Raw genomic sequence first — 21776 nt, forward strand, 5'->3', positions numbered from 1 at the left:
CCAGGTAGGAGAGCAACTTTCCCTAGCCCCCCAGCTAGGTAGAGATGTCAGGCCCCTGACTCCCTGTCCAGTGCTCTCTCCTTCCCTAGAAGAGTCCATAGGTCTTGGCTCCATAGCCTCACAGCAGCTGCCCATCTCCTTCCTTTGGCTCTCACAGATCTGGGGTCACGGATGGCCAGGCCGTTCCAGCTCCAAGGTCGGCTCCTCCCTCCTGCAAGGGCTGGAGTGGAGCCCAAGAGAGGGCTGGCTTTCTCCAGCAGCATTCCAGAGCTTCCAGAATCTGGCAGCCTTCTTCTCCCAGCTCCCCTCACGAGGTACTCCTCCAGGAGGTGCAAAGGCAGAGGTGAGAGGCCGCCCGCTAGAGTGGCCTGGGAGACATCTAAAGTGCAGCTGGCGTGAGGGCCCCGGGCCCGGCGGGCTCGGGCTAATCTCCCACCCCCGTCCTCAGCCTCTGCAAGGGAAGCCTCAGGCCTGCCTCTCAGGAGCAGTAGCTCCTCACCTCCTTCCGTGGTTCCATCCTGGGTGTTCTGCTCTTGACTGCACCTGTCTGCCACGGGCCTGGCAGGGGAGGGAGAAGGGCTGATGCCTGTGCCCTGCCAGGAAAAACCGGTCTTCCCACACCTTCCTGGGGATCCACCCCCATCACCATCCATAAGTGACTGGACATTTCTTTCATGACCCTGCACTGTAGAGGACGTGCCTCCGAGGAGTCTCCTGGGTGGAGGGAGGTGGGAGACCTCCATCTCCAGGGTCGGCCCATCCCCAGGGCCTGCCTCTCCCGCTGGTCCTGAGGGGTCAACCCGCCACAGAGTGCTGGGCTCAGAACCAGCAGCCTGAGTTCGAGTTGGCCCCTGCTCTGTGTGCGACCTCGAGCGAGGTTCTGCAGGCGGGTCACTGGCTCTGGGTGCCCTCAGGAACCCGATTTCCTCCAGACACACAGGGCATTCTGAATGCCAGGCTTGGGAGCCGTCGGGTGGTGGGAGCATGCAACGTGTGGAGGCCACAGATCTTGCCTCAGCTCCAGATGGAGGAGGCCTTCCACTCTGCGGCTTTAGAGCCTGCATCTCGTTCGAGCCCTACTGACTTACCCTCCCTGCGCCTCAGTTTCCTTGTCTGCAAAACTGAGATAAAAGCAATCCTTATCTCCTGGGGCTGTTGAGACCCAAATGAGATAATGCGCATAAACACTTCGCCCAGTGCCAGGCACAGAGACTAGGATCCCTGCAGACTCTTCTCCCTGGAGGCCAGCTCTCTCCCAGGGACCCTGGTGGGGGTGGCCCCTCCCCCAGCGGGACCTCCTGAGGGGGCCTGCCCTCTGATCCCCAGCAGGTTAAGTGCCAGCCAGGGCTGCTGGGCACTGGCGACAGGAAGGACTGGCCCATAGGGGCTGGGCTGAGGGAAGCCTCCTGATTGGTGGAGAGATCCCACCCGCTCCCCTGGGCTGGTCTCACTCCTTGGCCCGCCCCACCTTTGATGTAGGGACTGCAGTGGCGGCCCGAGGAGCCTTCCGGCCACGGCCCCACCCCCACTTCTCCCAAAGGGGAACAGAGGCTGTGAGGAGAGCCGGCAGACCAGGAGACAGGGCTAAGGGTAACAACACCCAAATCTCCTCCTGTGTTGGGGGGCAGTGTACCAGATACCCCCATATGGGAATCTCCTGAGATCTGTCCCCCAATCCTGTGATCCATCACCTTTTTCGTGCAGATGCAGAAGCCAAAGCCCACGGGTCTGGGTCACTTGCCCAAGAAACTGGCCAAGCTGTGATCTGATACCAGGCCCCCTGGTCTCCGGGATTCGAGCCCCAGTGGCTCACTTGGAGGAGACCCCCCCCCCCGCCGAGGAGCCCTGTGGTCTGTCAGCTCCCATGTTCCCTCCACCAGCCTGGGGCACTCAGCTGGGCCCCGTGGGGGCTGAGGCTGAGGTGAACTTCCAACAACCTGGCTCCATTTGCTAAGAAACTTCCACCAAGGCGAATGTGGGCCATGAAGCCATGTGGGTCCCAGACCTTCTCCTCAGAACAGGCACTGACCACCAGGTGATCTGAAGGGCACCTGCCTTTTTCTGCATGTGACTCTTGAAAACAACCACTTTACAAATTGATATCCCACCTTCCACCATGGATCCTGGAGAGGAGATGGGACAGGCCCTTGGCCAGTGAGGGGTCAGACCAGGCCTGGGTCCCAAGGCTTGCTGCCCTCACTCCAAGCCCCTCTCTCACCGTCCCAGGTGTGCTGACTGCGACACAAGAAGAGGAGCCCAATCGGCACCCTGCTCCTTCCCTCATGTTAGGGCAGGTGCTGACCCCAGCGGAAACTTCTGCTTTCTGAAACAACACTCCCTCCACCGTCAGGACCTGCCCTGGGCCTGGCACGGAGCCCCAGCTCTCCCCACCCCACCAGTCCGGCTGCCTAGCCTCAACCTCTTCATAGTTCCCAGCACCCAGGGTCTCCAGCCGCCACGGGAATATGGATGGAAGGAACACTGTAGGCAGACCTCATAGGACACAGAGGCATTCTGGACACTTCTCCCCTCCTCTGCTCCCTGGGGGTCCCATACAGCCCAGGTTCCCTCCCCGCCAGTCTTCCTGGCTGCTATGCAAACCCACTCCTGCTCTAGCTTAGTAATGAGTCTAGACGTTGATCTAGAAATCCTTTATTTACATTTTCTCTTAGAAAAAAAAATATATAGATCTTGTGCCCTGTTGATTCTTTAGGTTCGGGGTCTTTATGGGAAGGTGAGAGCGGGCACAGGGCTACCCCCCCAAGGCCATCCATCGTCCATTGAGGGCTTCTGCTCATCTGGCCCTAGAGCTGGGCTTCCCTGAGATCAGCCCCAGGGCCCTGGGTGACAGGCACCATGCCAGGCCTGGGGTGGGGGTTGGCATGAGGGGCAGGGGCTGGAAGGTGCTTGGACAGTCTGGTCATCAGGAACTGGATCGGTTCCTGGGCAGACTGGAGAAAACGTGGACCAGAGACTTTGTCCCTGAGTGGAGGACACCATCGCCTCAGGCTCCAGGAATGGGGTACTGCCGTGGGCCACGGGGGCAGACACATAGAGGCATCTCACATGGGGGGCCAGGTGATGGTTAAGGACCAAGGACTATTAGCTGTTTTCTGTGAACCAATTGAGCACCACTTCCTTGTTTTCTTTCACCCACTTGATGTTCGCTTTGGTCTTCTCCAGGGCTTGCTCCAGAGCCCGAGTGGCTGAGCCGAAGCCTACGTCCATGTTGTTCATCTTGAACTGCTGCAGCTGCCAGGAAAATGAAGATTCTCAGCCCCAGGCTGGGTGTCTAAGTCAGCCTCAAGCAGAGGGCTATGCAGTCCTCTGACCTCCCACCCGCATTAGGGCCCTTGGGAACACAGCCCCACAGCCTGTTCTCCAGGAGAGGAAGGGCCCATCCTTCTCTCCACCTGAGATAAAGTCTTTATCTAGGGCAGAGGTCAAAACTAACAACCTTATGGTTAAATCTGGCTCCTGGATATATCTGATCTTCACTGTTTATGTTATTATGTTATGTTAATCACCATACATTACATCATTTAGTTTTTAATTGAATTGTAATCTCAGTGCAGTCAAGGGAGGAGAGAGGGACAAATTAAAAAGATACCACAAGGAAGCAATCAGCCAAATTCAAAATGTGGCTATTTCTATACTACAAATAACCTCGTTGTTTCAACAAATAAATGGCATTATTAAAAAAAGAAAAAAGATGTCACAGATTAAAAGATACATTACTAAAGGTTGTAGCCAGGGCAATTAGGCAAGAAAATGAAATAAAAGGCATCCAGAAAGGAAGAAGTAAAACTATCTCCATTAGCAGATGACATGATTTTGGATACAGAAAATCCTAAGGAATCTACCAAAAAAACCCTATTAAAACTAACGAATTCAGCAAGGTTGCAAGATGCGAGAGCAATATACAGAGATCATAGTACATTTCTACACACAACAATGAAAAATACAAAAATGAAATTAAGAAAACAGTTCCATTTACAATAGCATCAAAAAGAATAAAATACTGAGGAATAAATTTGACAAAAGACATGCAAGACTGGCATGTTGAAAACTATAAAGCATTGTTGAAAGAAATTAAAGAAGACCTAAATAAAAGAAAAAAAGACCCAAATAGACCCAAATCTGTATTAATGGTTTGGAAGATTTAATATTATCCCATGGCAACCCTTCCCAAATTGATCTACAGACTCAATGCAATCCCTATCAGAATTCCAGTTGCCTTTTTTTTTTAAATTTTTTACAGAAATGGACAAGCTGATCCTAAAATTCATAAAGAAATGCAAGGAACTCTGAATAGCCAAACAATCTTGAAAAAAGAACAAAGTTGGAGGGTTCACAACCCTAAACTCACTGCAGAGCTACAGTAATCCAGAGAGTGTGGTACTGACATAAGGACAAACAGATCAATGATATACAACTGAGAGTCCAGAAATAAACCCCCACATTTACAGTCAACTGATTTTCAACAAGGGTGCCAAGACCATTCAGTGGGGGAAAGAATAGTCTTTTCAACAAATGGTGGTGAGACAATTGGATGGCCACATGCGAAAGAATGAAGTTGGACCCCTAACTTACACCATATACAAAAATTAAGCCAAAATCGATCAAAGTCCTAAATGTAAGAGCTAAAATGGTAAGATTCTTAGTAAAAAGCATGTATAAATCTTTGTGACCTTGGATCAGGCAATTGTTTCTTAGACGTGACACTAAAGCACAAGCAGTAAAGGAAAAATTAGAAAGCTGGACTTCATCAAAATAAAAAAACTTCAGTGCATCAAAAGACACTATCGAGAACGTAAAAAGACAATCCACAGAATGGAAGAAAACATTTGCAAATCAGGTATCCAATAAGGGTCTAGTATCCAGAATATATAAAGAACACTTACAACTCAACAATAAAGAGACAAATACCCAATTAAAAAATGGGCAAGGGATTTGAATAGACATTTCTCCAAAGAAGATATACAAATGGTCAATAAGCACATGAAAAGGTGCTCAACACCATTAGTCATTAGAGAAATGCAATTCATACTACTTCACACCCACAAAATGGCTATAATTAAAAAAGAAAGAAAGAAAGAAAATAACAAGAGTCCACAAATACAGAAAGACATTGGAGCCCTCCTACATTGCGGGTGGAATGTAAATTAGGTGCAGTTACTCTGGAAAACATTTTGCCAATTTCTCAAAAAGTTAAACATAGAGTTACCAAACAATCCAGCAACTCCACTTCTAGGTGTATCCCCAAGAGAAACAAACACATATGTTCAGTCAAAAATGTGTACATGAATATTCATGACAGCATTATTCATATAGTCAAAAAGTCGGGGCACCTGGGTGGCTCAGTCAGTTAAGTGTCTGCCTTCGGCTCAGGTCGTGATCCCAGGGTCCTGGGATCGAGCCTCACATCTGGCTCCCTGATCAGCAGGGAGCCTGCTTCTCCCTCTGCCTCTGCTCCTCCCTGGCCCCGCCCGTACTCTCTCCTGCGCGCTCTCTCTCTCTCTCTCTCTCTCTCTCAAATAAATAAACAAAAATCTTAAAAAAAAAAAAGGTGGAAACAACCCAATGTCTATCGACCGATCGGTGGATAAACAGATGTGGTATAACCACACAATGGAATATTATTCAGCCATAAAAAGGAATGCTACACGCTACAACATGGATGAAACCTGAGAGCTTGAAGCTAAGTGAAAGCCAGACACAAAAGGTCTCATATTATATGATTCCATTTTATGAAATATCCAGAATAGCCTTATCCATAGAGACAGAAAGTGGATTAGTGGTTGCCGGGGGCTGGGGACAGAGGAATGGAGAGTGACTGCCACAGTTTCTTTTTGGGGGTAACAAGAATGTTCTGGAACAAGATGGTGGTGATGGTTGTATGACCTCATAAATATACTGAAAACCACTTAACATGGTGAGTGTCACGGTACATGAATTATACCTCAATGAAAAAAAAAAAGACAAATCAACCTAATACAATGAGTTAACTTTGTTTGGCTTCTGATTCAAACATACATATCGCTGCAAAAAGAATTTTAAAAGAAACCTACTGGGTTTAAATTGGCCCCGGGTAGAATATGATAGCAAGAAATTGTTCCTTTTCTTGGGTTTGCTAATGACATTGAGATTATCTGTTAAAAATCCCTTTATTTTAGATATGACTAAAGCACTTACAGGTGAAATTATAGAAGGGATCTCTGCTTGAATAGTATCCACCCCCCCCCGAAAAAAGAATCGGCAAAATGCTGATAATCGTTCAATCTGGGTAATGGGTACGTGGAGGTTCATTTATATGATTCTCTTTACTTTTTGCCTACACAAAAATTCCAAGATGAATGTTTCTGATTGACTCGTCACCTTCTAAAAAGCCTGGATGCCCAGCCTCCCCTGGAAATGAGGAAGGCCTGGCAACGTGGAGCCCAAGCTCCCTTGTGAGCACACTCAGGGGGCGCTCGCTGAATGGCAGATGCCCCTTTAGACTGAGATGGGCCTCTGGGTGCCGCCCCAGGGTCCAGGGCCGCTTACCTGCTGCAGCTCGAACTCCGTGGAGAACCGTCGCGTCACTGCCTGGATGAGGTTGGAGAAGGAGAAGGAGCCAGTGCCGAAGCTGCGAGAAGTGGGGGGGGGGGGGGAGAGGCGTGAGGGGCTGAGAAGGAACTAACGCTCGGTGACTGGCAGGCGACACCGTATCCTCACAGCCACTCTACGACTGTCCTCATGGTGTAGAGGAGATGAAATGACATGCCCTAGGGACACGAACGCTGGTCTGATTGCAGTGTCCCTGCTCCCACCTCTTCAGAGAACCAGACTTTCCCCTGAGCGCGATGAGAGCCGGCCCACACCCTGCCTCGTCTTTGCCCCCCAACTGACTGACCTCAGGCTGGGTTAATTTTCCAGCATTCCTCGGCAGTGCCCACAGCCCCCCAACTTCCAGCCCTGTGGTGTCCCATGCACACAGCCACACAGACCCCACCCCCCCAGGACACCCCAGCCTCGGTGGGCACTTCTCCTAACATGCTCCCGCAGACTCACTCCTCAAAGAGCTTCTTCCAGTTGCTCTGGACGAAGTCCCAGACCAGATTTTGCCCGACGACATTGCTGGCGATGCTGCTAAGCGTGGAGGTGACATCTTGCTTCCGGATGAGGTCAGGGTTCCTGGTGTAACTCAGGTACCTGTGAGGGCAGGATGCTGACTTAGTGACCAAGGGCTCTAATCAGAGGATTCAAGAGAGAACCCAGGGGCGCCCGGGTGGCTCAGCTGGTTAAGCGACTGCCTCCGGCTCAGGTCATGATCCTGGAGTCCCGGGATCGAGTCCCGCATCGGGCTCCCTGCTTGGCAGGGGGTCTGCTTCTCCCTCTGACCCTCTTCCCTCTCGTGCTCTCTATCTCTCATTCTCTCCCTCTCAGATAGATAAATAAAATCTTTTAAAAAAAAAAAAAAAAAGAGAGAGAACCCAGGACGGCAAAGGACCCCGCCCTCCCCTCCCCCACACCTCTCCCGCAGCCTCTTAATATGGCTTTGGCCTACCGAGGGTTGAAGCCCCTTAGTCCTACCTCCCTCTGGTAGAAGGGACACTGAGTCTCCTAGGCAGGGTCACTGGCTATGCCAAGTGTCATGTGTCACATGGCCCCAGTGCCTGATAAATATCTGATGACAGGCCATGAACAAATGAATAAAGGAAGGAGAACCAGAGCCAAGAGCCCTGTACCAGGAAGGGTGGCTATGTTTGTCTCTGACATGGAGGGAGGCTCTTCTTTCCTGGATTCCGGGAGTGGGAGCCAGGAGCGCTCATGCAAGAGCTTGAGGCATGCCCAGCTGCACATCTGAAAGGACTCAGGTCCAGCTGCCCCGGAGCCCTTGACAGAGAGGAGAACTGAGCTTCGGTCAACTGCAGGCCAAGAAGCCACAGCACTTGAAAACCTGGGACGGAGACCCAGACCTGGGTTCAGATCTTGGCTCCACCACTTGTTAAAGTTTCTGGACTTTGGGCAAGCTGTTTTGCTTCTCTGAGCCTCAGTGTTCTCATCTGTAAAATGGGGAATGGACTGCCCCACTGCACGAGTTTGTGGGGATCCCGTGAGTGAGAGTGTGGAGGCCTGGCTGGTGTGTTCTCTCCCACGCAAGGATCCTGGCCCCCAGTGGGGAGGGAAAGTTAGCCCCGTCTGGCCGTGGCCCTCACCTGTTCAGGATCCAGACCTGGTTGCTGCAGGCCAGGGCTGCACGGAGTTTGTCGGCCTCGTTTACCAGCGTGGCCTTTTGGAACTGTTCCCACATGAAGTTCCACTCCTCCTCACCACCCTGGGCAATGGCGTTGCAGTATATGATGGAGCGCAGGTTGGGGTTGATCCTGGGTAGACGAGGGTCTGATGAGGACATGGCTGTGGGCTTGAGGGAGGGATGAAGGTTGGGGGAGGAGCAGGGGACACACTCACGGGTTATTTTGGGGGTTCTTCCTCCACTCTGCGAAAAGAGTTGAGACCAGCTCCTTACACTTAGGAACCCCATAGGTGCAGGCGGTGCTGACGGCGTTAATCTCGCTGTACCTGTGCCAGGGGTCACACTTGATCAGCGTGCCCGTGAGTCACCTGGCCCAGACTCCGGCCAAGATCCCCCTGCTGATGCACAGCTCTAGGGAGGATGGCAGGGCCCGGGCTCTGTCTGGGGCTGCAGCCCACCCAGCCCACTGGGTCCCCCTGTTTGCTTTGTGCCTTGGGCAGCCCAGGGACCTAGAGGGGTCACCACAAGCTCCAGCCCCAGTTTGAACATCTAGAATCTAAATGACCAAGGGGCGCGTGGGTGGCTCAGTCGGTTAAGCAGCCAACTCTTGGTTTTAGCTCAGGTCATGATGTCAGCGATCACGTCGGGCTCTGCGCTCTAGGGGGAGTCCGCTTGAGGATTCTCTCTCTCTCCCTCTCCCTCTGCCCGTCCCCAGCTCATTGCTCTCTCTCTCTCCCTCTCTCAAATAAGTAACTCTTTAAAATAAAGTAAAAGGACCAAGCAAGTGAGGGACCTCAGTTTCAGTTTGGGCCCTTGTACAAAGAGGTCAGATGGGCCCACAGGCTACGAAGAACCTCAGGGTAGGCCTCCTACTCCCAGGAGGGGTTCTCTCCCTGCTGGTGGCCCTGGTCCAGCCGGGAGACGTCCTCGGGAGGACACTGCAGGGCCCCGCTCTGGACTCCCCAGGTCAGGGTGTCTGGGCCCCCCGTGACCTCCGGAAATGAGCGAAGGAGCAGGGCTCTGAGCTTCCCAACAGCATACTCACTGTTCCATCAGGTTCTGTGGGTGAACCGTCCAGTTGTAGGTGATTTGTTCGAAATAATCGAAGAGAGGCGTGACCTGCTTCCTCAGGTAGCTCTGGGGAAAAGAAAACAGGAAGGGCTTCGAAGGCAAGACTCATGCCTGACCTTTCTGGAGCCCGCGCAGCCTCGGACGTGGGTGGGGAGGTGTCGCGAGGGCTAACGGCACAGAGGTTCAGGCCTCGTCCGGGGCTGCAGGGCTCAAAGGGGCCGGGGCTGGCCCAGGTTTCAGCTCACGGGTCTGAGGTTCTCCCTCCCGGAAGCCTCGGTCAGGTTAACCCTCCCGGTCTCCGTGTCACCACTTTGGAAGACAGTGTCGGGCCCTCCCCTCCCCCCCTAAGTATCCCACGTGTGTTGTGAGGAGCTTAGAAAACACAGAGCAGCATCTGCAGAAAATAAAATCTATTCAGGAGCTTCCCCAAACTACGATGTTCAAGTTGGTGAGTTTACGCCTTCTTTTTCCTTTTCTACCTAGCCTCTTTATAATCCTGCACGCTGCTCTTTGTCCCTGGCACTGGGACGTGAACCCCGCCTTACGTCCAAGAACAAACTTCGGAGAAAAAAGGAAATAGGAAGGGAAACTAGAGTGGATGAGGGGCCCGTGCAGTCAAGGAGCTGGAAGGTGGGGAGAGAGGGGTGGATGGGCAGAGTGGCTGTGACATGGCTCAGAGTCAGAGGGGCGGGTCTGCAGCGGGCAGGGGTGAGGCAGGGGCGGGACACAGGGCAAAGGAATCAGAGTGTGTAGCAGGAGTAATTAAACCCCCAAGCTCCCACTTCCCTCCTGGCAGCAGGCAACACCCCAACCTCCCCTGTGGGTGAGGGTGAATGAGTAGAGGCTCAGAACTGGGGGGTCACCAGAACAGGGGAAGGGTTGGCAGACCGCAGAGAGGGCCAGAGGTGAAAGTTTATGTCCTGAATGGAGATATCTCCAGTTTCTTCCCCCCCATCCCCAGTCCCAGAAACAGCATCACCAGCTTCATTATAGAAGATACAGAATGGCTCTCTGGTCTCAGAGGAACACACTCATGGGTACTATTTTTTTTTCTTTTTCTTTTTTTAGTAATCTCTATACTCAACGTGAGGCTCGAACTCACGACCCCAAGATCAAGAGTCACATGGTCTTCACATGGGAACCAACCAGGCACCCCATGGATACTAATATTTGAGGGTCCCCATGAGGAGTCACTTGGCCACCCAGTCACCCCCCAGTGAGACCTGCAGGCAACAAATGTGACCTCCTCACAGAACTTCCAAGCGCCTTTTATTGCCTCACTCTCAAATCCAAAGGGGGCAGCTCAGCCTCCAACGTGAGGAGGTCTCCAAAGGAGACCAAAACAAACAGAAGACTCAGGAAATAAGTCAACGGAAGAAAAAGAAAACTTTGTAAAAGCCTGAGATGAATACCCTCTGAACGTTCCGAGAAGATATGCATAGGACGCTGGACCCAGGACCAGTACTTGGAAGTTTAAACGCAAGACAGAAGAAAGGCCAACGCAAGACCAGCAAGTTGGATTAACAGGGGACCCAGAAAGAGAACCGAACAGCAAGGAGGGGAAGAACATCTTAAGGAGCAATGCCAAAATGTCCAGATGGAAAGGGTAGGGGGAGGAGAAAGACCCACACAAAGGCCCACCAGGATTGAGAGAAGAGCCCACAGGCTTCCAGAAGGGAGACAATGGCCACATTCAAATAACCAGGAATGAGCAAGGCTCTGAGCTTCTCAACAGCAACACGAAAGGCTGGGCGTCAGTAGAGCAAGGCCTGAAATTCGCTGAGGAATAATTTCCAACCTAGAACCTTCTACACCCAGGTAAAATCTGGGTCCTGTGTCACGGTGAGACAAAGACATTGCAGATGATATGCCTCCATGTCCTATGAACACTTTCTCAAAAACTGGAAGGGGTGCTCCCCTGTGGGAGAGAGAACTCGAGGAAGAACCCCCAGGTTTGGGAAACGAGAGGCCGCACCATGGGAGAGCCTGCCAGCACCAAAGCTGAGCAACAGCTCATATTGATAAAATATCATGACTTCCCTATATCAGGAGGATGGGGGTCAATCCAAGGTGGGCAGGTTAATGAGTTAAAAGCTCATTTACCCTAATACTTCATTTACCCTAATACCTCATTTACCCTGATAGGAAGTTAATGTGAAAAAGTTTTAATTAAAAATGATCTCTTCAGGGCGCCTGGGTGGCTCAGTTGGTTAAGCGACTGCCTTCGGCTCAGGTCATGATCCTGGAGTCCTGGGATCGAGTCCCACATCGGGCTCCCTGCTCAGCGGGGAGTCTGCTTCTCCCTCTGACCTCCCCCCTCTCATGCGCTCTCTCTCTCTCTCTCAAGTAAATAAATAAAATCTTAAAAAAAATAATCTCTTCAAGGGGCATCCTTGAAGGAGGCTCAGTCGGTTGAGCGTCTGACTCTTGATTTTGGCTCAGGTCATGATCTCAGGGTCGTGAGATCGAGCCCCACATTGGGCTCCGTGCTGGGTGTGGAAGTCTGCTTAAGATTCTCCCTTTGCGCCTTCCCACTCAACCTCACATACACGGTCGCTTTCTTCCCGACAAAGAAAAAAAAAAAAGATCTCTTCGGGTATTATCTGATGGTTGTGTAATAGTCCATCAAATGGATACGGTAGTTTACTTAAGCAATCCCCAACTGTTGGACATTTGAGGGCTTGGGGTTCTTTTTTTTTTTTTTTTTGTCTGAAACTGCCGAGTTTCCCTCTGGTCTCCCTCATGGGAGCCTCATCATACGCCACCCCAACCAACCCAACTTCAAAGCGGTTAACACCTGCATCTCCCTCCCTGCCCCCTTGGGCTAGGCAGGTATGGGCCTGCTCACTTCACAGAGGGGTTCGCTGGGGATGAAGAGAGTTGGCCAAAGCCGCCCAGCTGGTAAGAGGTGGGTCCTCCAGCTCCCAGCACGGTGGCTTCTTCTGCGCCTTCCGACAGTGCTAATTTCCCAAACAGCCAACTTCGCTAGGAGTCTGTGTCCTTTCTTTACCTTCCCCAATCTGCTCACCTTGTCGCTACCTGCTCCCTTCATCCCATATCCCCCTCGCCACCCTGCCCAGCCTGCTCTCGGCGAAGAACGCTGCGTTGTGGCAGCCTGAAGGGTCCACCACTCCAGACAGTATTTCTGTGAACTCCCTGTGATGCAATTTCAGGCACTGGATCAATGGGTCCTTGAACCCTGCCACGCCCCTCTGTACCTTCATGGGGCCGTAGACCTCAGAGCGGTCGAACATGAGCTTGAAGTAGCTCAGGCTGCTCAGGGCGGCCTCCCAGGGCATGTACTCTCTCTCTTGGATCAGGAAGAGAGTGCTGTTCAGCGCCAGGGTGACAGGGACCTTTTGGGCACTGGGGACAAACAGAGGGGCTCAAGTAAGTCCAGCCCCACAGAGGGAACCCCAAACCCTTCGTGGAACCTAAGGTCCAAGAGCCCCAGCTGAGGATGGGGCTGGGGGACATGGATGCTGGCTGGTACCACAAATGAGGCCAGCTCAGGCCCCGCCCCCACCCATAGCCAATCACATATTGTCCCCATTTTACAAATAGGAAACTGAGGCTCAGAGAGGTCAAGTGATTTGCCTAAGGCCACAGAGCGGAGATTCATAAGGATAAAAAGCCTGTGCTCTTTATTCTGCCCACCTCTTCTCTTGCTTGGCCCTCTGTGCCTTCCTCCGCCCCTCCCTCTCAGGCCGTGTGCACACATTTGGTTCATAAATGACCGTGTCTATGGGGGACATCACTTAAATCAGCTTGGCACCTGCTGGGAACACAGTAGGCGCTCCACCTCGCCTGTCCTGGCCTTCCTGGATTCTCTGAGCACCTAGCGTGGCAGCCTGGCACGCTGTTAATCCTCAGAAAAAGCCTGGTGTTGTGCAGTACAGTGTGGTTTTAGAGTGGATGGGCCTGTGTCTGGCTGTCGGGGGCTCCTCCTGTGTGGCCTGAGGTAAAGCACTCGGTCTCGGATGCCTTATCTGGGGGCCCAGGGAGGGCTGTGCAGAAGCACAGGGAGCCCGCTGCCCTGTGCCTGGGACGGGAAGGCCCAAGTGGAAGAGCACCGGCTCTCGTTACGGAACGGCACTTGCTAGAGTCACCAGGCCTGAGCCAGGTTGGGCCCGAGGAGGAAGGGGGCACTCACCTGGCCAGGCTGAAGGTGTCATGGATGACCTGAGCCCGGTTGATGACAGGGATGACCTAGAAGGGGCAACAGAGGGTGTGTGACCTCAGGCTGGTGGTGGGGGCGGGCCTGGTAGTCTGGGGCGCCATCTTGGGTCCGGGCCTGGGGCAGGGGATGGGGTGGGGCGGCAGACACCCACCGACAGGTCTGTCTGCAGCTGAGTCTGGATCCTTCTCCAGTTCTCTTCGTCATAGTTCACCAGGTAGTAGCCCGTCACGTTGAGGTTCAGCAGGACCCACTCATTAGCTGGGGTTTTGAACAGGTCATTCTGGGCTGTGGGGAGAGACCAGAGCTGGGTGGGGCTGCTCACAAGGCCACAGGCTGACGCTTGGCCTGCCTCTCTCCAGGCCTTGGTGAGAGCAGCCTCTCATGCAGCCTGGCACTGGCTGGCCCTCAAGCCTCGGGTGATGCCAAGGAGAGGGGAGGGGAAGGGGCATAGGACTGGGTTGCCAGGCCAAACTCTGCCGTGGGTTGGCCGGTGACCTCAGATGGACCTCATGCCGTCTCTGCCCCTCCATGCCCACCCTGCCTCCCACAGGCTCCACGTGGCTGGGCCAGTGGCCGCAGCCTGGATATCTCCATCCACACACCCCGGGGCCACTCCGATCCAACTCCCCAGGCTGTTACTCCTCCTCCTCTCTGGGCTTGTAAATGGCCCCATCATGCCCCAGTCACCGAGGGGGAAGCCCAGGTGATGCCTCCCTGCCACTCAACCCCCCCCCCCAGAGCCCCCATTTCCAGCCTTTTTCCTGGCAGCTAGATGAGGTCCTTTCATGGAGGTGGTCCTCACCCACTTCCCACCTGCCCCGGCTCCTCCTGGCCTGAGGACACAGCCGCTGTGTCCTGCAGCCTGCAGGGACCTCAGGAGCCAGCCTCACTTTGAGGGCACACCTCTGCCCTAGCCACAGGCCCTACGTTCTCTCCTACCTCTGTGCCTTGCACTTGCTATTTCCTCTGCCGCCATGAGCCTGGCTAAGTCCTTCCCCTCCTCTAGGACGCCGCTCACCTCCTCCAGGATGCCTTCCCTCACCTTTCCACAAAGCTAAATCTTTCTTATTCCTGGCTCCCTGCCCTGTGCCCCAGCAGCCCAGAGGCTGTACATGCCTCTGTTAAAGCACTCAACACAGCTCTGGAAAGTTCTAGCTGCTTATCTTCCTTCTCTTCATCTGCAGTTCTGGCCTAGGCCAAGGAGGAGTTGCCTTAAGCTTAGTCTCCTCGGTACCTGGCAGAGCAGGGCTTTTCATACTTTGTGCCAGGTGCTGTTTTAAACATTTCCTATACATTCTCTTCTTTAGTCCCCACACAACTCAATGGGGTAGATACCCATCTCAGCCCCATTTTATAGATGAGGAAATGGAGACCAGAGAGGGATGGTAACTCGCCCTGGGTCACCCAGCTGGGCAACAGTAGAGGAGAGCTTAGAACCAAAACAGTCGGCTCCACTGGTTGAATGAATGACAAAGGAAGCCACCACTGAGGCCTGCCGTAGCCCCCAGAACGTGGGCCAGGAGCTGGGAGTCTGGCCTGCGCCTGCCGTCCACTAGGGCAGGGCCGGATTACCCTGTGCAACGCCTTGAAGCCAGTAGTCCGCCTGCTGCATGCCATTTTTGACGGAAGTGATGGGCACAATCCACAGGTAGCTGTAACGAGAGCCCCCCAGACCAGGCGGTAAGAGACAGCAGCTCCTGGACACGGCCAAGGAAGAGCAACCACGGGGCGCCCCGCGGTCAAGGGGCTCCACGGCCACTGCCCCTCCAAGCCCCTCCTAGGACGCCTGCCTCAGTGGCCCTGTCTGCTCACTTGAACTGTGAGGGGCGGGTGACGACAGACTTGGAGTCAAGGAGGAAGTGCTCCTGGGAGATGGTGCCCGTGGAGGTGTTCACGGTGATGACCGGGAAGCCCATCTGCAGGATCCAGGGGTCCATGATGTTGTGCACGGTGTCCGGCAGCTTGACGGTTGTTTGATCGTTTATGACCTGGGGCACAGCAACATGGTGCGGCCGTCAGCGGAGCGCCCACTTCCCCTGCGCCCACCCGCCGCAGCCTCGGCAGACCCCCGGCCTCACTGCGCAAGTGCCACCCCACGGGGAGGCAGGAGCGGGGCTCCTAGCCCCAGGGCTGGAAGAGCTGAGAACTTCCAGGCGTTTGGTGCACCGCACATCAGCTGAGCAAATCTATGAGGGCCCCCTGCTTCAGGTGGGTGTGTGGGGGGGGTGCCCAGCATGAACAACCCCGGAGGAGGAGAGGGCAGAGGAGCAGATGGTGCAGAGTGAGGGAGAGGGTGAGAGCGTGGGTGGTCTGGGGACGCGCTTAGGGTGCTCTCTATTGTCTTCTTAGGTTTTTTCCCTCTGTTTTCACGCACATGCATTGCTTTTGTAATAACGGCAAGAAGCCAACAACATCTGTTAATAAGTGAGAAAATAAAGACGGAAAGAGGAAGAAGAGCCCTCCAAAGGCCCAAAGCTGAGCAGGGAGGGGAGCCAGGAGCTGCCGCAGAGAGAAGGGCTCAGGGCCAGAGGGAGTGGGAGGGAGGGGTGGAGCTGGAGGGGCACCAGGCATGGAGGAGAGCTCAGCTTTGCAGGAGAGGAAGGAGAGGGAGACTGAGGCAGGCTAGGAAGACAGTGGATGTGGAGGGCAGGGACCGAGGCAGTGAGGTGCCCCCCCACCCCGGTCAGCAGGCTGTGGGAGGCCGGGGGAGGGGGGTATTGGGGAGGAGGGCCGACCAGGCTCCTGGCAGATAGAAGTTGGGCCACGGAGACCAGCTAGGAGGGCCTGGGTCTCCCCTCCCTGCTGGACTGGGCTCGGGACTCTGGAGGGGTCAGTCAGGCTGCTGTAAGGGAGGGCAAATGATGGGAAGATGGGAGTATGTAGACTCCGGCCCTAGGAGAGGCAGGGCGGGGAGAGGGGAGGCAGGGTGGTCAGAGGGTCTGTCCCACAGCCCGGGCTGCATGGGGTCTAAGAGGGCAGGAATGCAAGGCAGGACGGGGCGAGAAGGTCAAAGTCAGTGCTGCGGGTGCTGGAGTGTGCAGGGTCATGCCTGGAGGGGCCCGTTGGGGCACAGGGCAGCCAGGAGTGCTGAGTAGGTGGAATGACCGGCTCCAGAGTCCCAGGCAGAGGAGGGGTTAGGAACCGTGCGGGTTGGTTGATTAGGGTGCTCCTCGGCTCCCATCATGGAGCTCACTGCAGCGGGGGGCAAGCTGCCTGCCCGGGCTCCTGACCCACGGTCTCATAACACCTCCTTCGAGGAGCTCTCACGGCACCCATTTTACAGATGAGCAGCCAAGGCTTCAGAGGACCTGCCTGGGCTGGTAAGCAGTGGAGCTGGACACATTCTCCCACACGTGCTGCCCCCCCGCCCCACCCCGGGGACTTACAGCATCTCAGGACCCCCACAAAATGGCTGCACGTGGCTGGCGGTTACTGACCTTCTGCAGGTGGTCCCACAGGTCCAGGTACCTGGTGTTTTTGTAGGAAAAGGTGTGGAGGTAGGACTGTGGAAGGACAGGCCACAGTGAGGGCGAAGCTGGTGCTCCCCTGCCTCTCCCACGGAACCCCTGCGGTAGGCGGGGGCTTGGGGACACAGGGCAGGGGCTGGGGGAACCCCACCCCCCCATGGCTGGCCCAGGGTACTCACTGCCACGCCCTTCTTGAACAGATCCTCCGTCAGGAAGCTGGAGAGCATCCTGAGGACCGAAGCTCCCTGGGGAAGGGGAGAGGGGTCTCAGAGAGCGATGCTGAGCCCAAAGGACCGGGCCAGAGCCCTGGCTGGGGCGGGGGCGAGGGGGGGGGGGCTCCGTGGGCTGAGTCCCCACTCCATCTGCCTGCCCCTCACTGCCTCAGTACCTTGCTGTAGGAGATGGAGTCGAACATCTCGCTGATCTGGGCCGGCGTGTTGACCTCGTTGGGAGGTGAGGACAGCGGGTGAGAGGAGGCCAGCGCATCTATGGCCATCACCCTGTACACGTCGTTCAGCACCATGAGGTCTTTCTGCAAATCCCCAGTGGCCATCAGGAGACCAGCCTGGCTGTGGGGTGGGACCGCCGACCCCGCACCCAGGGGCTCCCAGGCAGCTGGCTCACCAGATTCCAGGTGGGCTCTGCATAGTTGGCGCCCAGGTACTCCACGTAGGAGGCAAAGCCCTCGTTCAGCCACAGGTCATTCCACCATTCCAAGGTCACCAGGTTCCCAAACCACTGTTGGGGAGGGAAGGTCAGCCCAGCTAGCCACTCTGGCCTTGTGGTCACTCACAGTACCCAGAACGCCCCTTCTGCAAGCGTCCCCACGGGCCAGGCGCCTGTCAGCACTTCACTGGCGTCGCCATGACTCCCCTCCACTATCCTGCCTGCTGGGAGCCTCCTCCCTTCGCAGCGGGCCTAGGGCAGAGCCAGGGCTCGTGCCCTCTCCTCCCAGAGCCCCCTACTCACTTCTCGGCGCTCCCCGGGACGGGGGGGCTACCTGGTGGGCCAGCTCGTGAGCAATCACGGTCGCCACTCGCTCCTGGTTGCCGCTGGAGGAGGACTGTGGGTCGTAGAGCAGGGAGTTCTCCCGGTAGGTCACCAGCCCCCAGTTCTCCATGGCGCCGGCGTTGAAGTCAGGTAAGGCGACCTGGTCTGGGGGGGCAAGGCCATTGGCAGGATGGCCTCTGGGTAGGGAGCCCCATCCTCTGCCCCCACCACAAGGCCCTTCACTCACCAGATTTGTTGAGTGGGTAGGGTGTGTCATAATGTATGGAAAAGAAGTCTAGGATGGGGCCTGTCACATTCAGGGCATACTTTCCATGGCCCTGGTCGATCCCACTAGGCCGAGCCCAGATCCGGATCTGCAAAGAGGATGGACGTAGGTCAGAGGCCCTCCTTGGTCCCGGCGCAGATGGGCGGGGCCCCAGGGGCCAGTAGGCTAGTGAGGGAGGGCACCAACCAGCTTAAACTGAGAGGCGTGAGCAGCAGAGAAGGCTGGGGGCGGGGGGGGGCTTTGACTCTGAGGGGCTTTGAGTCCTACGGAGGATCCTTTAGGAATAATTGTAGTCATGGCCACTGTCTGCCTGGCACCCAGGCGTTGGGAACGCCCTTCATGAGGACAGACCGATTTTTCAAATGCAGAGACTGAGGGTCAGGACTTAAGACACTTGTCCAAGATCCCTCAGAGCTGGGATTCGAACACTGGTCTAACAACTCAGGGGCTGAAGATGGGAATGAATTAAAACAAGAATATCCCTCGGGCCAGGGCCAATCCCGGGGAAGGACGGGTGGTCCCGGCTCCTTACCAGGACGCCACTGGGCGCTATCGTCTCCACATTCTTGAACTCACTAACGATGTAGGCCAGCAGGTAAGTAGACATCACAGGCGTGGTTTCAAACTCGGTGACCCTCCAGTTGCCATCTCCCAAAAGAGGGACGCTGGGGCCTGGGCACGGAGCATTCAAACATGTGGAGATGCCTCCTCTGCCCTGCAATGCATCCTAGCCCCGGGCTGCCTCCTTCCTAAGGCTGCGTGGCCCCAGGACAGACCCACTCACCTCTGGGCAGCATGTTGGACAGTGCCACGAAGTTGACGGGGTGGATGAGGGTGATGTTAAACGTGGCCTTCATGGCCGGCTCGTCGAAGCATGGGAAGGATTTCCGGGCATGTGTAGCCTGCATTTGTGTTGTGGCCAGCACCCTGCCCGAACCAGGACATTAGAGCGTGTGCTGGCGAAATGCCTGCGACCCGTCAGGGTGGGCAGGGTGGGGGGGTTTCGGGGTGTTGCCAGGCATGCAGGAGAAGGGGTGCATGAAAGCCTGGTCCAGCCTCATCCCTGCCCTCCCCACTTCCCCCAGGCAGCCTCTGGGGCCTGACAGGCAACGCCTTCAGGAGTCAGGGTCAAAGTCCCAGCAGGCTCCATCCCCGTATTAGCCTGGAGACCTTAGGGAAGTTTCTCTCCCCTGAGCCCCAGTTTTCCTATCTATCCAAGAGGCTTTTACCACTAGCCCCTGACTCCCTCATGTGGGGTACAGAAGCCCCCAGGAGAGGGCTGCTTTCTAGGCAGATGCTCCCCTAGCACCTGTGGATAGAGTCAGGGGCCAGCGAGAGGCTCCAGGAGGTTCAAAGGCTTGCAATCCAAGCCCTTTCTTGGCCCCCAGGATCCAGCTCTGCCTCAGCATCTAGGACCTGCCCCCACCGAGCAGACAGACCCCGCGGCAGCTTACTTTTTGACACCGTTCTCTGTATACTCGCTGCGGTAGAAGCCCGCCAGGTCGTCAGCCAGCTCCCCATGGAAACTGCTGTCCATCTCGTACTGGCCATTGACCTGCAGTGGCTCCCGGAGGTGCACCACCAGGTACTCAGTGAGCTCCACCAGCTCGGTCGTGTCAATGGTGGGGGTCTGCGTGCCCCCCACGCCCCGCAGGGCCACCCTTTGCCCCTGCATGTCGGTGTAGTTGAGCTTCTTGCTGTGAATGATGATGACGTTGGTGGACTCATTGCACATGAAGCGAACGGTGCTGGTGCCGTGGAAGGTGTACAGGCCCTCACTGTTGGGGGTGAGGTAGGGCTGCAGCGTCACGTTGTAGGAGCTGGGAATCAGAGTCTTGGGGAGGCGGTAATGGTTCCATGGTTTGCTTTGGTCCAAGGTGGTGGCCGTGGTGGTGGCTGTAGTGGTCATGGGCTTCGTGGGGCCCGCCGTGGGGCCCGCCGTGGAGCCCTCGGTGGAGCTCCCGGTGTTCTTGTTCTTCTCCTCGGCATACACCACGGACAGAGCGATGATGGTGCACACGGCTGCCACCCCCAGGATGATGACCAGGATGCCCAGAGTCTTGGAAATGTAGAAGCCCTTGGCCATGGTGAGGGCAGGGGGGAGCTGGGGGTGGTGCAGGACGGTGAGGAGCAAGGCAGCCTCGGGCCAGACTTATATATCCCTGAGGCGGAGGGAGGAGAGCCCCACAGTCTACAGCCTGGGCAAAAATTAACCAGGGCTCACACAGGCAAAGGTCAGTGGGCTGGGCAGGGGCACCCTCCGCTCAGGGTCCGGAGAGGAGGAGATCCAGACACAGGAAGCCGGGATACCTGCTGGGGAGCACACAGCATCCGGTTATGGGCTGCAGGAAGAGGGAGCAGCGGGGCTGGGTGGCACTGATCGGCCTGCGTGCTGGGACAGTGGGGGCAGAAGCAGGAAGACTGAGGTTAGAGTCAGGGAAGGACTTCCCGGGAGCAAGAAGAGGTGGGCGATGCAGAGGAGAGAGTCAGTTTCTGGCTTGGGTCCCCCCTGTGGCTGGATCCCGGCAGGACACCCAGGGCAATGCAAGCCCTGGGGACAGGGTCCCAGCCTCCTTGTGTTCTTCTAGAGCAGGGAGTTCTTCCAGGTTCCTCCTCTTATCGCTTCTTGCCAAAAATTTCTATCTCAACTATCAGCATACTGAGGAGAAAGAAAGAAGATGTTCTGCCCGTTTTTTGTTTTTTTTTGTTTTTTTCAGAGAGGAGGCCGGTGGAGGCTTAACCTCTTCCCAGCTGTGACCTTGGGCAGGTAACTCTACCTTGCTGAGAGCTCTTGCCTCATAAATAGATAATAGTGTTCACCTCTCAGCTTTGTTGCACAGATTGAACAAGAGAACATATTAAACACCACAGAGCAGAACCTAACCATCATTATTCGCTTCTTCCTTACTCAGAGCTCAGCCACGGCCTCTTTTCCTATCCTTAGTAGAAATGAAGATATTATTTATCATACTGAATAAAATGTTCATTATCACTCTTCCTATCTAGCAGCCCAGTGTCTCAGACCTGGACACCTCCTGACCCCTTACTTCCATGTCCAAGTCTGCCCTCATCCCCAGATCTCACCATGTCCTTGGTCAAAGCCACTCTCCCTGTTTATGCAGACACCACCATCCCCTCATGGACTCGCCACTTCTGCTCAGGCCCCCTCAAACCTGTTTGCCACAAGAATGGGATCACTTTTCATCACGGCTTCAAACCTTCCTGGGGCACCTGGCTGCCTCAGTCAGTGGAACATGCCACTCTTGATCTCAGGAACATGAGTTCAAGCCTCATGTTGGGGCTAGAGATGACTTAAAAACAAAATCTTAAAAAAAAAAAGCAAAAAAACCTTCCTTTTGCTCATAAAATCCAGACTAAATCTTCCAAAGGGACCTACAAGTTCAGATGGCATTAGTCTGCCCACCTCCCAGCCTCATTTTCACCACATTCCCTTCTGTCCAGCCACTCTGGTCTTTGGCCAGCCCCTCTGCCACAGACCCTTTGCACATGCTGTTCCCGCTGACTGGATCCTCTTCTCCCAAT

General features: G+C 55.1%; 1 protein-coding gene across 1 annotated transcript; it reads right to left on the reverse strand.

Moving 5' to 3' along the window:
* Positions 1 to 2636: 2636 nt before the first annotated feature.
* Positions 2637 to 20320, reverse strand: LOC113910569 (alanyl aminopeptidase, membrane). The gene is made up of 20 exons (XM_027572890.2): positions 19688 to 20320; positions 19018 to 19160; positions 18766 to 18905; positions 18195 to 18321; positions 17958 to 18112; positions 17582 to 17695; positions 17346 to 17489; positions 17137 to 17202; positions 16928 to 16993; positions 15303 to 15478; positions 15063 to 15142; positions 13642 to 13775; positions 13464 to 13519; positions 12529 to 12676; positions 9285 to 9376; positions 8455 to 8565; positions 8202 to 8369; positions 7054 to 7194; positions 6547 to 6628; positions 2637 to 3252 (listed from the first exon to the last, which is right to left on the reverse strand). The coding sequence occupies exons 1-20, from the start codon at positions 20317 to 20319 to the stop codon at positions 3103 to 3105; spliced, it is 2925 nt and encodes a 974-aa protein (XP_027428691.2). The 5' UTR covers position 20320; the 3' UTR covers positions 2637 to 3102.
* Between the last annotated feature and the right edge of the window lie 1456 nt (positions 20321 to 21776).

The sequence above is a fragment of the Zalophus californianus genome, chromosome 6 (genome assembly GCF_009762305.2).
Source record: "Zalophus californianus isolate mZalCal1 chromosome 6, mZalCal1.pri.v2, whole genome shotgun sequence".
Classification (NCBI taxonomy): Eukaryota; Metazoa; Chordata; class Mammalia; order Carnivora; family Otariidae; genus Zalophus; species Zalophus californianus.

Excerpts from the sequence above, each read along its gene's own strand:
- LOC113910569 (XM_027572890.2), bottom strand. The coding sequence starts at position 20,319 with ATGGCCAAGGGCTTCTACATTTCCAAGACTCTGGGCATCCTGGTCATC. Across the intron at positions 17,696-17,957 it reads CTCACGAGCTGGCCCACCAG|TGGTTTGGGAACCTGGTGAC; the intron begins GTAGCCCCCCCG and ends CCTCCCCAACAG. Across the intron at positions 16,994-17,136 it reads TGTTCAAGAAGGGCGTGGCA|TCCTACCTCCACACCTTTTC; the intron begins GTGAGTACCCTG and ends GTCCTTCCACAG.